This window comes from Chrysemys picta, chromosome 7, assembly GCF_011386835.1.
Source record: "Chrysemys picta bellii isolate R12L10 chromosome 7, ASM1138683v2, whole genome shotgun sequence".
NCBI lineage: Eukaryota > Metazoa > Chordata > Testudines > Emydidae > Chrysemys > Chrysemys picta.
The window spans coordinates 117,232,711-117,245,757 of NC_088797.1; the positions used below are offsets into that span (position 1 = coordinate 117,232,711).

At 42.7% G+C, this 13,047-nt stretch overlaps 1 protein-coding gene across 4 annotated transcripts in view; it reads right to left on the bottom strand.

The window, feature by feature from the left end:
* TDRD1 (tudor domain containing 1) overlaps positions 1-13,047 on the bottom strand; it is a 64,609-nt gene that overhangs the window by 37,368 nt on the left and 14,194 nt on the right. For all 4 annotated transcript variants that reach the window (XM_042855282.2, XM_008166328.4, XM_042855283.2 and 1 more), the window contains exons 8-12: positions 12,092-12,155; positions 8,989-9,093; positions 8,404-8,586; positions 7,305-7,448; positions 430-604 (exon numbers count right to left, since the gene is read on the bottom strand). In XM_042855282.2, the coding sequence (XP_042711216.1) occupies positions 430-604; positions 7,305-7,448; positions 8,404-8,586; positions 8,989-9,093; positions 12,092-12,155 (671 nt within the window). The remainder of the gene's footprint in view (positions 1-429; positions 605-7,304; positions 7,449-8,403; positions 8,587-8,988; positions 9,094-12,091; positions 12,156-13,047) is intronic.

Sequence of the window (13,047 nt, forward strand, 5' to 3'; positions counted from 1 at the left end):
TCTGTAGAACGCTTTAAGGCAGTGTGTTTCCCAAACTTGGGACGCCGCTTGTTTAGGGAAAGCCCCTGGCGGGCCGGGCCCGTTTGTTTACCTGCCGCGTCCGCAGGTCCGGCCGATGGTGGTTCCCAGTGGCTGTGGTTCACCGCTCCAGGCCAATGGGAGCTGCTGGAAGCAGCAGCCAGTACATCCCTCAGCCCACGCTGTTTCCAGCAGCTTCCATTGGCCTGGAGCAGTGAACTGCAGCCACTGGGAGCCGCGATCGGCCGGACCTGCGGACGCGGCAAGTAAACAAACTGGCCCAGTCCGCCAGGGGCTTTCCCTAAACAAGCAGCGTCCCAAGTTTGGGAAACACTGCTTTAAGGGAACAGAAATGAGAATCAAAACAGACTATTTTGAAGATATTTCCCTGAACAATCAAACCCATCTTACCAGAACCTGGCAGGACAACATCTACAGCAAAACAAGTCATCATCTCCTCCTGTAATAGGTCAACAACAGTCACCGAACAGTCCTGTCCCACGAGCAGAGGGGTAATAATGCTAGCACAGTCTTTGTTCCATCCTCCTTGTTTTGGAACAACATTAGCAACACAACACTTAATGGCCTGAAAGAGAGGACCATAAAGAATACATTTTTTAAGAAAATAAAATTATGGCTTACAAAATCTTTGGTTTGCAAGAAACACAGTCACTGGTTCTTATTTTTGTTTTTGCATTCAAGTCAATGAAGTCCATATTAACAATTCAAGCTGTTTACATAAGGTACTACGGTTACAGGGGAACTAAGTGACAATATATTGTAATTCTTGTTCCTGTTCTTTCCCTGCCTCCACTGTTATCCTCATTCATTGTGCCATACGAAATGGTTACAGACCCTACAATAAGTGCAGATGTGTCTTCAAGACCTATTGTCCATATATACTCCACTTCTGGTGTGCACATGTACCCCATGTGCAAGATTGCCCTTGCGCCTCCTCTTCCACCCAGTCCTTCAGTTCTTTCACAGACACAGAATCCTGGTGCTATAGAACTTCATAGGAGAAGGAGGGAGGGCAGTGGAATATTTATATATATATATGGACAACATCTCAAAGGGCCAGTTACTATAGAGCATGTAACTGTTCTCTCTAAATGACTGTCAATACGTATTCCACTTTTGGTGACTAACAAGCAGTGACCTAGTATAAAGGAGGTGGGTGCTCAGAAAGTCTACTTAAATAAAGGCTGCAGGACAGCTCTGCTAAAGTGGGTTTCAGATCTTGATGCTCCAACTAGGCTGTGTAACGTGACAACGTGTGGACTGACCCCAGAGTAGCCACGCAGAGGATTTCAGATAGGTATGCATCTCAGGGAAGCCCGAGTTCCAATGGAGTTGGCTCTTACCTGCATGGGTGGATCTGATCTTGTTAGCTCATAGCATACCCTAATACAATTAGATACCCACACACTTAGCTTTTGGGTAGATCTTGCCTGAACTTTCATCCTTCCTTCGAATGCTACAAATAGTCTCAGGGAGTCTGAAAGGCTTGATCCTGTCAAGGTAAAATGAAAGAGCCCCACACACACCAAATGTGTACTTTCTAGCTTCTCTTTGTAGTGGTCCTTAAGAAAACAGGCAGATAAATCATCTGATTTAAATGGAAGGCTACCACTGAGGGGAAAAAAAATGTAGCATGAGGCCTTAGGGTACTTTGTCCTAACGGAACACGCCAAGACGGATAGGACATAAAAGAGCCTGAATTTCAAACTTTTGAGTTGATGGTATAGCCACTTCAGTTATGTCTGCACAGCAGCTAGCAGGTGCAAATCCTAACACAGGTAGACATTCACATGCAAGCTCTACTCAAGTTAGCATGCTAAAAATAGCAGTGTGGCTGTGTTGGCACAGGTGCTGGCTTGGGCTAACTGCCAGAGTACATACCCATGGGGTCATGGATTGTATGCAGGCAGCTAGCCTAAGTCACCACCTAGGGTGCCACAGTCACACTGGGTTTTTACACCTCCTAGCTGCTAGGTAGACATATAAGGCCCTCTTCAGAGACGGATGATAGAGTGAGCAAGAATGACCATGATGAGAGGGACTCAAAAAGGAAAACCCATTAACCCAGGTAAGACTACACTGGGATCTCAGGAAGGAGAGGGCTCTGGGACTGGGGGGAAAATAAGAGTCTTAAGGAACCTGGCTACTGTGGGGAAGGAGAATATGATGCGACTCTCAGGGGGGAGGGGATGGTGAGCCGATATTGCTCAGCGTACTCCGGTTGAACAGACTGATAGCCCTGAGTTAGTCAGTGAGAGTGCATCATCCACAATAGCAAGAATAGAAGTCTTTAGAGGACATAAATGGCATTGCTCCGCCCAAACAGGACATCTTTTCCACTTGGCTGCTTATATTAGTCTCGTAGAGTCTTTTCTGAACTAGTATGCTCTGACCTCTGTAGAGCAGCTTCTCTCCGTGATGATTAGCAAGCCACCATCCGCTCTGTCAAGCGCAACAAAGCTGGGTCCAGATGTAGAAAGTGTCCTTCATTCTGGGAGATTATGATAGTTAAAAGATGAGGATATCTGTGGCTGAGTGGACAAGTTCATGAGGTCCCAGTACCAGAACTGATTGTGCTGGTTTTAATATGATCATCACCGCTGAATCCTACAATGTGGTTTCTGAAAACCCTCGGTATTAATGGTATCAGTAGATAAGCCTAGATTATTCCTGAAGTCCACAAGTTGAGGAAATCACTTGTCAGAGAACCTGGCTCAGACCCTCCCCTTTGAGCAAAACAGCTGACATTAACTCTTGAGGCGAACAGTTCTACAGTCAGGTGACGCCACTTACAGAAAGATGTTCTGGATGACAGAGTCCATGATAGTCCATCTGTGGTTTGCTTGTGAACTGTCTGTGGAGATGGTCCTAGGACATTTTATAATTCTGGCAGAAGCAGAGCTACTGGAATGATTTGGTGACAAATGCACCAGTTCCAAAAACAGTTTCCTGGCAAAGAGGGAATGATCATGTTCCTCCCTGTCTTACAAATTATTACTACATTGCTGTTGTATTGAGTGCTCTGACCTGGACTGTCAAACCTCACAGAGTGGAAAGGGATAGCTGTGAATGCTAGACCAATAGCTCTGATTTCTGATCTATACAAGATTCCAGCATTATAACTCTGAAGCCTAGAATGTCTTGAGTCAGCGTGAAGTGATGAACAGCGACAGCATACTTGAGAGTTTTTTGTTTAGAATATCAGAAGGTGCAATCATTACTGGGATTCACTGTCTGTTACCATCTACTTTAAGTTCTCAGTCATTTTTGGCCTTTTTTAAAAACAAAACAAAACACGGCTTTATGAATGACAATTCTATGACAGCATAGGTTATCAGCAAGTATATTTATATGAAGGCGAGTCTCACTGGAAATCCAGAGGTCTTGGGTCTGAAGATGTCCTAGGGGAGTTCCCCACCCGAACACAGAAGCATGTGTCATGAGCACCTTGGTAGGAAGCTATGGGCAAAACAGTACTCCCCTTGCATATCTGGAAAGAGTGCTTCCCCCAATTTAAATGAGAGATTCTCAAGGAACCTATACTTGAAGTTTTGAGGGGAAGGAAGGAGTGGCCTTTGTATTTAGGGGTGCATATTTTGCCATCCCTGTGAAAAACTGCCTGTATGTGACCAAGTTTTAAGTCTCTGGGGAGAAAAGTCACAGCTCCTCATACATGTCCAGAAGAAACTTCAGATTTTTGCATCTAAAATCTCCACAATTTCATCCACATTGGATATGCTCAACAGTGCTGATGAACCACATGGGTATCAATATGATGCCAAGAGATGGAATTTGTTTTTCTAGTTTGCTTTTTTAAAATCTAGGAAATTAAACACACAAAGCCATTTTAAAAGAACATTAAGCTTGCAAAGTCAAGCACCCAAAAGAAAGGAAACACCAGAATTAAGGTGGCTTTTGCAATTTTAATTTAGTCCTATTGTATATATGTATTATAATAGTCCTTATTTATGATCACATACCATTTTGCCTCACAGGAGTCTTACTTCATTCAGTGCACAGAGTGGACTTGCTCTAAGGATACAGAGCTGCGTAGTAAAGGAGACTGTCTTGTCCATGAAACCACCTCTGTGCAGAAGACCCAGGAGCTTTGGGCAAAGACTGACTGATGTCTCCTGGTTCCATGACACTGTGGAAGTCAGTCTCCGCGTCTTGTCACAGCTTTCCTTAAATTAGCTCCAAAGGCTGGGATGCCAGCAGCGAACAACACAGAGAAAAAAAATCTGGCACAAAGGTAGAAGAGGCATAGCTAAAAACCCAGAGCTTCATAGGCAAGTCAGAACTGTCTCAATTTTCAGGAAGAGAACCAGCCCAAATGTGGTGGACATGGGAGAGGACAAGGTCCAAAATACAGCTTAAATAGCCACCTATTTCTCATGGTGTATATGTTAGGTAAAAAGAGAATTTTTTTTTTATTGCCGTAATTCTTTACCTAATTGCTGGGAAGTTTACAGCTGGCGTTGAAATCATCTACAGAATGGATGGAAAGCTGTTCAGGCTTAGCAGGCTGAAAGCCAAGAGTAAGATTTCCACAACATCTATTGTGGAACTTCAGCATGCTGATGACAACGCAATCTTTTCCCCACTCTGAGAAAGATCTTCAAACTATCCTGAATGTGATTGCCGATGCTTACGCATGTCTTGGTTTCACTCTTAATATCAAGAAGACTAAAGTACTCTATCAGCCCTCTCCAAAGGAGGTATTACATGCCTCATCGATCAAAAAAATCAATGGAGTAGCACTGGAGAATGTTGATCACTTCCTCTACCTTGGAAGTGATCTTTCATCCAAGGCAAATATTGATGCAGAAATTCAACATTGCCTGAGCTGTGCCAGTGTAGCTTCTCCTCGTTTACGGCACAGGGTTTTTGAAGATCACGACATTCGAACAGACACCAAGCTTCTTGTTTATCAAACCATTATTCTCCCAACCCTGTTGTATGGTCCGAAACTTGGACAACCTATAGACACCACTTGAAAAGCACCATCAACGCTGCCATCGTAGGATTCTGAAGATCAAATGAGAAGACAGGTGCACCAATATTAGTGTTCTGGACGAGGCACAGATACTAAAGACCACCAGGATCGAGGCAATGATCATCCATCAGCAATTCCGCTGGACTGGTCACGTTGTCCAGATGGCAGACCATCGCTTCCCAAAACAGGTCCTTTTCTCTCAGCTGAAAGAAGGATATGGTAACATGGGTGGACAATGGAAGCGTTATAAGGACTTGCTGAAGGAAAACCTAAAAAAAAAAGTGTAATATTGACATTGACACTTGGGAGACAGTTGCCCAGGATAGCTTAAAATGGAGTGAAGTCCTACGTGATGGTCCCCTGCATTTTGAACTTGCTCATCGACAAGCTGAAGAGGACAAGAGGTGCAGGAGGAAGGAGAGACTGGCTCCCAGTCATGGTCAACAGCCTCCTGCTGAGCCTGAAAACATTTGCCCTCATTGCAATAGAACTTGTGGTTCAAGGATTGGCCTTATTAGCCACTTGAGGACCCATAACTCCCATGGAAAATGATCATAGTCGGTAACGACTGCCCATCATATGTTAGGTGTATGGGGATAGAGCACCAGTTTGAGATCTCAGTATAAATTTTCAAGTGAAAATGAATTTGGTGGACTCATTCCAGATAACAAATTAACATTTGTCCAAATATTACAGCCACCATGCAGTCTAAAATTATTAGCAATCTGTAAAGGTTCAAAGAAAAAATATTTCAAAAATGCTTCAGCATTAGGTGAGATGTGTGGGTGACAGTATGTTAGATGATGGGCAAATTAGCTGGTGTTATCTGAGCTTCAACAAGCTCTGCTTGGCGAAAATTCTCCTGTCTAGCCTGCACTGGGAGGCACATCTTCCATGAGTGGAAATATGCAGAGGCCAAAATTCTCTAATAACTTAACAAATTTTCAATTACCACATTTACTTACTCATGCCAACACTTTCAACACTTGCATATTTTTCTATCACAAGCTTCACAAAACCATAACTTCGAATTACTAACAGTAACTGAATCATTAGTAGGCATACAATTCTGTCATGGAACCCAGGAATTCTGCCATTTACTTCAACTCCACCATGAACGCTCACCATCGTCACAGAACCACGAATGACGACATTTATCCTGCTGCCATGCATTAACACAGCATTAGTTCACTTTGATCTAGTCCTCTTTGAATGCCACCGCCCCCCAGTAAATACCCTCCACCCCCTCAATCCCTGACCCCACTCTGGGCCCAGTCCCCCCCACCCCAGCTTGTCACTGGAGGAAGAGTGAACAGGATGAGATGCAGCGGGCTTGAGCTGATCTCTGCAGAGCAACTGGCCAGAGCACTGGACAGCGCCGCTCTCTTCCTGCTAGGACGAATGGGCGTCTCCAGACTAGGGCCTCGGAGACTGGGATCTGCCAAGTGATGCACCAAGCCCGGGTAGCAGATCCCAGCAACCAGCTAGGGAGGGAGATAGGAAAAGGGGGGAGAAATTGAGGTCCAGGGGACCTACAAAAAAGGAAGAAAATAGGAGCTGCCACCACAAGGAACCCAGCCCTGTCCTTCTAGGAGCTCTACACTGAGTGGAAGAGAGGACAGGGCAGCTCCTTCCCCCCCAATTCAAGCACTGATTAACAGTTACTTGGTTCAATTTGATCTAGTCCTGTTTCCTCTTTGAAACAGGACTAGATCAAATTGAATCAACTAACTGTTAATCAGTGCTTGAATTTTCAAAACAAGCTAACTGCTAATGCATGGCAGCTGGGTGCACAAGGTTGCCATGATCATACAGAGAAATCATCTATTTTTTACTGTGACTATGCCATAAATTATGTGTAATTAATATATGGAGATATACCTATCTCATAGAACTGGAAGGGACCTCGAAAGGTCATTGAGTCCAGCCCCCTGCCTTCAGTAGCAGGACCAAGTACTGATTTTTGCCCCAGATCCTTAAGTGGCCCCCTCAAGGACTGAACTCACAACCCTGGGTTTAGCAGTCCAATGCTCAAACCACTGAGCTATCCTTCCCCCCATGACAACTTTACCATGACAACATCATATCCCTAATCATTATAAAAGGAATGATACCAAACTACCCTTGCAATATTATCTTTTTACAAAATGTTGTGGTAACTGCAATTATAGCATGCCACTAGAAAGAGTGATTTAATTGACAACTGTTCATTTTAAATACAACTTTTGCTTACCCAACTAGCTGTTAGAAGTTAAAAAGAAATACTCACACAAGGAGGAAACAGTTCAATGTCTTTGTGGAGTGGTTTAATCCAATCTAGTGGAGCATTTTCTCCATTGCCATAATCGATATACAACACTTGTGCTTTCTTCTGCAAGATATCCACCTTTTTTACCAGTACTCTGTTCCAGGTCTACACATGAACAAATGATATTCTGGATGTAAAAACACAACTACACACTCATTATATTCTCCATAAAAGGAATAATTTCAGGAATTACTTTTACTCCATCAAGTTGGCATCAAAGTAAAAAATATTGATCAGTTCTGAAACAACTCAACTGAACAAAAGACTCATTGTATAGCAATAGTTTTGGGCAAAAGCCATCTGAAAAAGAATTAGCACTGTCACCAAGACAAGGCTCATTTCAAAGCACAAAACATTCAGGATTCACAGTAAGTCTGTGCTAAAGAAATTTCCACCTCCTTCCCCCAAGACAGACACCACATATCATGACAATGCTCCTAACAGCCTAAGAGTCTGGTAGCACTGAAGGAAAGGAGGAGGAGGAGGAAAGAAGAAAGTGTAGATGACGAAGAAGGGGGGAAATAAGTTGTTTTACTAACAAAACTGCTGTCAGGAAAGTCAGGCCACACACCAGGTAAGAATCAGAAGTAAATGGGGAGGGTCAAATGACCTGCACTAAGGTTAAAAAAAATTGAGGTATAACTCTTATTTGCAGGTTGCCCCTTTGTACCAATAGCAAGATAGTCCATTCTGGTAAGTATTTTAACTTGCTTAGGGTCTGTTTAAAAGAAAATTAACTTAACAAAGAACTTAAAAAAATATTACATGAAAATGATCTACTCTTGGACAAAAAACTCTCTCAAAAGACAAGAATTTCTACAAAGTTGGAATTCAGAATGTGCAAGAGTACAGTATAAGCTACACCCACTTTCCAAATGCTACAAACAGATTCGTCACTCAATGCAAGTGCTAATAACAATGGGAGTTACATGCAACACAAAACAGAATATATAAAACTGAGTGAACACACACAATTTAAAAGATATTTAGAACATTTAGATATTTACAGTCCCACATTCTTTTAAAAATGTTTACCAGGCCCCAAATAAAAGAAAGTTACCTGATCCAGAGAATATTTTGCAACACAAACTTCCCCTTTGATAGGAATATATTCCTCTTGGTTAACAATATTTGCATAACAATCTTTCAGTTTCACAGTAAGTTTGCTGATACGTTCTAAAACTTCTGGAGAATAGACCTGTATATAGAATTCACTTGGGTTCCTGAATTCTGTGACTGTACCCTAAAAAGAAAAGCCATATTATTGACGTATCTAACATTAATATTTGTCATCAATAACTTACCGTGTTTACTATTTAATGGACACATGAAGAGCGTCTATATACTATAAATATTCTGTATCAGGTAGAACTGATAGATGTACACTACTGATGCCAGGAACGCCCAATTCTAAAATACCACCCGCACCCCTTTTATAGCAGTTCCATCTATAGATGGAACAACTCTTAAAAAGATGGGCCAGGATTGCTATCCACATTTTACAGGTGAGAAAACAGGCATACAGTGGTGAAGTGACTTACCTGTCCAAGAAATAGATATGAACACAGAAGATGCTGACAGTGAAATGTATCAATATTTTCCAAAAAGAAATGTAATCATGCAATGAGTGGCAAGGAGAAAGTACCTGTATTTCCATAGCTTTTTTGAGCCCTAGATTTTGCAGGTCAGAAAGCATTATTTTCTTGATGTCATCTTCTATCTCGTGTGCATCAACAGGGGTTAAACTGCCCTATTTAGAAACAAATATAGGTGACTTCTAAATTGGAATTGTCTACATATTACCCAGTTGAGAGTAGCCCTTTAAAGCATTTATGCTTAATTAATTTTCAAAAGTACCCAAGTGCAACTTTCAAAAGTGACTTAGGTACTGAAGAATTTAAGTCTCAGAGAAAGTCAACTTAGGTGCTTTTGAAAATTTTATGCCTAAACACTACAAAGAGTACAAAGACACTACCTTCCTTCAACTCTTCACCGCTTGCTCAGAATAGCAACTCTTCTGACAAAAGTGAGCACTGTTCTATACAAAGGTGTTTGAAAGCACCCGGTACAGGCATACAGTTTTGAAGTCTAAGCCCTGGTCTACACTACGAGTTTAGGTCGAATTTAGCAAGCGCTAGATCGATTTAACCCTGCACCCGTCCACATGACGAAGCCATTTTTGTCAACTTAAACTGCTCTTAAAATCGATTTCTGTACTTCTCCGATGAGGGGATTAGCGCTGAAATCGACATTGCCGGATCGAATTTGGGGTAACGTGGACTCAATTCAACGGTATTGGCCTCCGGGAGCTATCCCAGAGTGCTCCATTGTGACCAATGTGGACAGCACTCTCAACTCAGGTGCACTGGCCAGGTAGACAGGAAAAGCCCCGCAAACTTTTGAATTTCATTTCCTGTTTGACCAGCGTGGCGAGCTGATCAGCACAGGTGACCATGCAGTCCCAGAATCACAAAAGAGCTCCAGCATGGTCCGAACGGGAGGTACTCGATCTGATCGCTGTATGGGGAGACAAATCAGACCTCCGTTCCAAAAGACGAAATGCCAAAATATTTGAAAAATCTCTCCAAGGGCATGATGGACAGAGGCTACAACAGGGACCCGCAGCAGTGCCACATGAAAATTAAGGAGCTCAGGCAAGCTTACCAAAAAACCAAAGAGGCAAACGGCCGCTCCGGGTCAGAGCCTCAGATAACGCCCCTACCACTACCCCACCCCTGTCCGTGGACACCTGCAAGGGGGGAGTCTCATGCGACAGGGATGAGGATTTGGGGGATGCGGAAGATGAGGAGGAGGAGGAGGATAGCGCATAGCACGCAAGCGGAGAAACCATTCTCCCCAACAGCCAGGAACTGTTTATCACCCTGGAGCCAATACGCTCCCAACCCTCCCAAGGCAGACTCACGGACCATGAAGCCAGAGAAGGCACCTCTGGTGAGTGTACCTTTGTAAATATAATGCATGGTTTAAAAAGCAAGCATGTTTAATGATTAATTTGCCCTGAAGACTTGGGATGCATTCGCAGCCAGTACAGCCCCTCCTTTTAAAGGCCAACCCAACGGGTGCTTGGTATGGGAAAGGAGGGTGCTGCTGTTTGAAACCATTCCCACATGTTATGAAGGTTGAAGAAACTGAAAGACTGTGGCTTACCATGGCTGCCAGCAAGCCAAATTCTGTTGCCCAGCCCTGTGTGTGTCATCTCTCACACCAAACCAGCAGGCCCTCAATAGAAGAGGCAAAATGCGACTTTGTACCAAAAGCACACGTGCTATGTAATGTTAACAGCCTGGTTCACCATGAAAGTGTCTACCCATTGTTCTCTAAAATCTGTCTTTTTAAATACTACTCTCCCTTTTTTTCCTCCCGCAGCCACAAATGTTTCAACGCTCCCCCATCATCTCCATCCTAGAAGCTAGCGCAGATAAGAAGGCAAAAAAAAAAAAAAAAAAAAAAAAAAAACCCTCACTCGCGATGAAATGTTCTGAGCTCATGCAGTCCTCCTGCACTGAAAGAGCTCAGAAGAATGCATGGAGGCAAACAATGTCAGAGTCCAGGAAAGCAGAAAATGAACGTGAGGACAGGAGGGACGCCTGAGATGAGAGGGGCGGGATGCAATGCGGAGGCTACTGGGAGATTAAACGGATATGCTCCAGCATCTGGTGGAGCTGCAGGAAAGGCAGCAGGAGCACAGACCACTGCTGCTGCCCCTGTGTAACCGCCCTCCCTCCTCCTCAAGTTCCATAGCCCCCTCATCCAGATGCCCAAGAACGCCGGGGAGTGGGGGGGGGGGGAAGGAAGAGGAGAAGTGTTGTTCCAGGCACCCGACTCCACCCCAGAGGACTGCCCAAGCAATAGAAGGCTGGCATTCAATAAGTTTTGAAGTGCAGTGTGGTCTTGTCCTTCCCTCCTCCCCCCACCCCACCTGGTGCTGCCCTCCTCTCTGAAATAATAGGAGCAACTGCCCAAAACACAGACAGTATGCAAGGCCAGTTGAAATCTGAAATACTGGAGATGGAATACGAACACAAAGGGCTGGGTATTGTCTGCTGGAGTAACATGGGTCTGTGGGCAGAAGCAGCAGAAGAGAAAGCTAAGAGAGAGCTTTTTGACGAGAGTGCTAGCTGGAAAGAATCCTGAAACTGCAAGCAAAGAAAATGCCGCCTATTTTTTTATTCTGGGAAACAGGACTATGTGTACATTCTAAAGCAACAATATTACATCAAAGAAATACCCGACTCATCAATTTCTCTTCCTAGCGGAAACAACCCACAAATTCCCGAATAATGGCTAACTGCCTGGGCTAAAAAGGATAACAATATACAATGTGTTAGGAAATGTAAGCATGTAAGTAATGTTTCAGATTTAGACATTTTATATTTATGTCTCCCCTCCAATCACAACCTCCACTACCTATGCCATCTATCATACTCTCTCCTGACACAGATAAGATCCAGCAATAATTGAACTCTACTTTTGTCAAAAACTTCAGTTTTAACAAACATTTTGGAATGCTGCTTAGACTAGCTCGTTTGATTTGAAGCAATGGTGTATTTTGAAGTGATCAAAATTTCTTAACTTCCTATTCTCTTCGCTATAGTGAGTTGAGCATTACAACGTTTAAAACATGTTACAATAACATATTAAACTTAAAAACATCTTTATTATATCCAACCGGCAGTGGGCTTCTCCAAAAACCAGAGCCAATTAAAATACAAGTTAACATTCTGTACCTTAAAATCAAATTTATCCTTAATTTCACCAGACAACTTGGCATTATCTTCACTTTTCTTTAAACTGAAATAAAGCAGTTGATTAAACTATTAAAGAATGTCACAGCAGTATTCAAGAACAAGCAAATAAAGAATCAAGCCATTTTAGTAACAGGTACTTATAGACCCAAAGCAAAGTGACTTACGTCCTGTAAACCGGTGAGTGTAAACCTGCATCCTAAAAAAGCAACAGAGTCCTGTGGCACCTTTAAGACTAACAGATGTATCAGAGCATAAGCTTTCGTGGGTGAATATCCACTTCATCAGACACATGTGAACCTGCATCCTAGATCCTCAGATCAGAATAAAGACTGCTTAATAAAGTAATGTAAAGGCCAGCTTATTTTATTTTTTTAAACCATACTGCACAGCTGGTATCTAGCAGTAACAGTTCTTGCATCTGAAGACAACTGGGGGAGGTTTTAAATGTACATTTAATATACACGCATGCTGAGGTGTGTCTCACTTTTTGTAGTGATACATTTTAAAAAAAAATTTCTGATAATTAAGATTTTATTTTAACTTTCTTGACATGAAAATTAATGCAACTTCACTGTTAATTATTACAGAAAGGACATAAACTTAAACAAACAATCTAGGCCAAAAAGTTCTTAGACTACGCTGAAAAGCAGCAATGTGGGGTACCAACTCCTCTATGAAACTTGTCTTCTCCAGAATCTCAGCTCTTTTTCTTCTTTAAGTCTCTAGTTATGGTTGTGACAAAAACCTTAAACACTAAATGAGAATTTAGACTTGACCTCAAGTTAATTGGCAATTAACAGGTTTGTAAAGGTTAGTGTGGATGCTCACCAAAGGTCTGTTCCAGGGTACAAATGTTTGTTCTTTACTTTGACTGAATCCCAAGGTAAAGGGCAAATGTTTGTATCCATGGAACCCCTCCTCTCTCACTAGAGAGC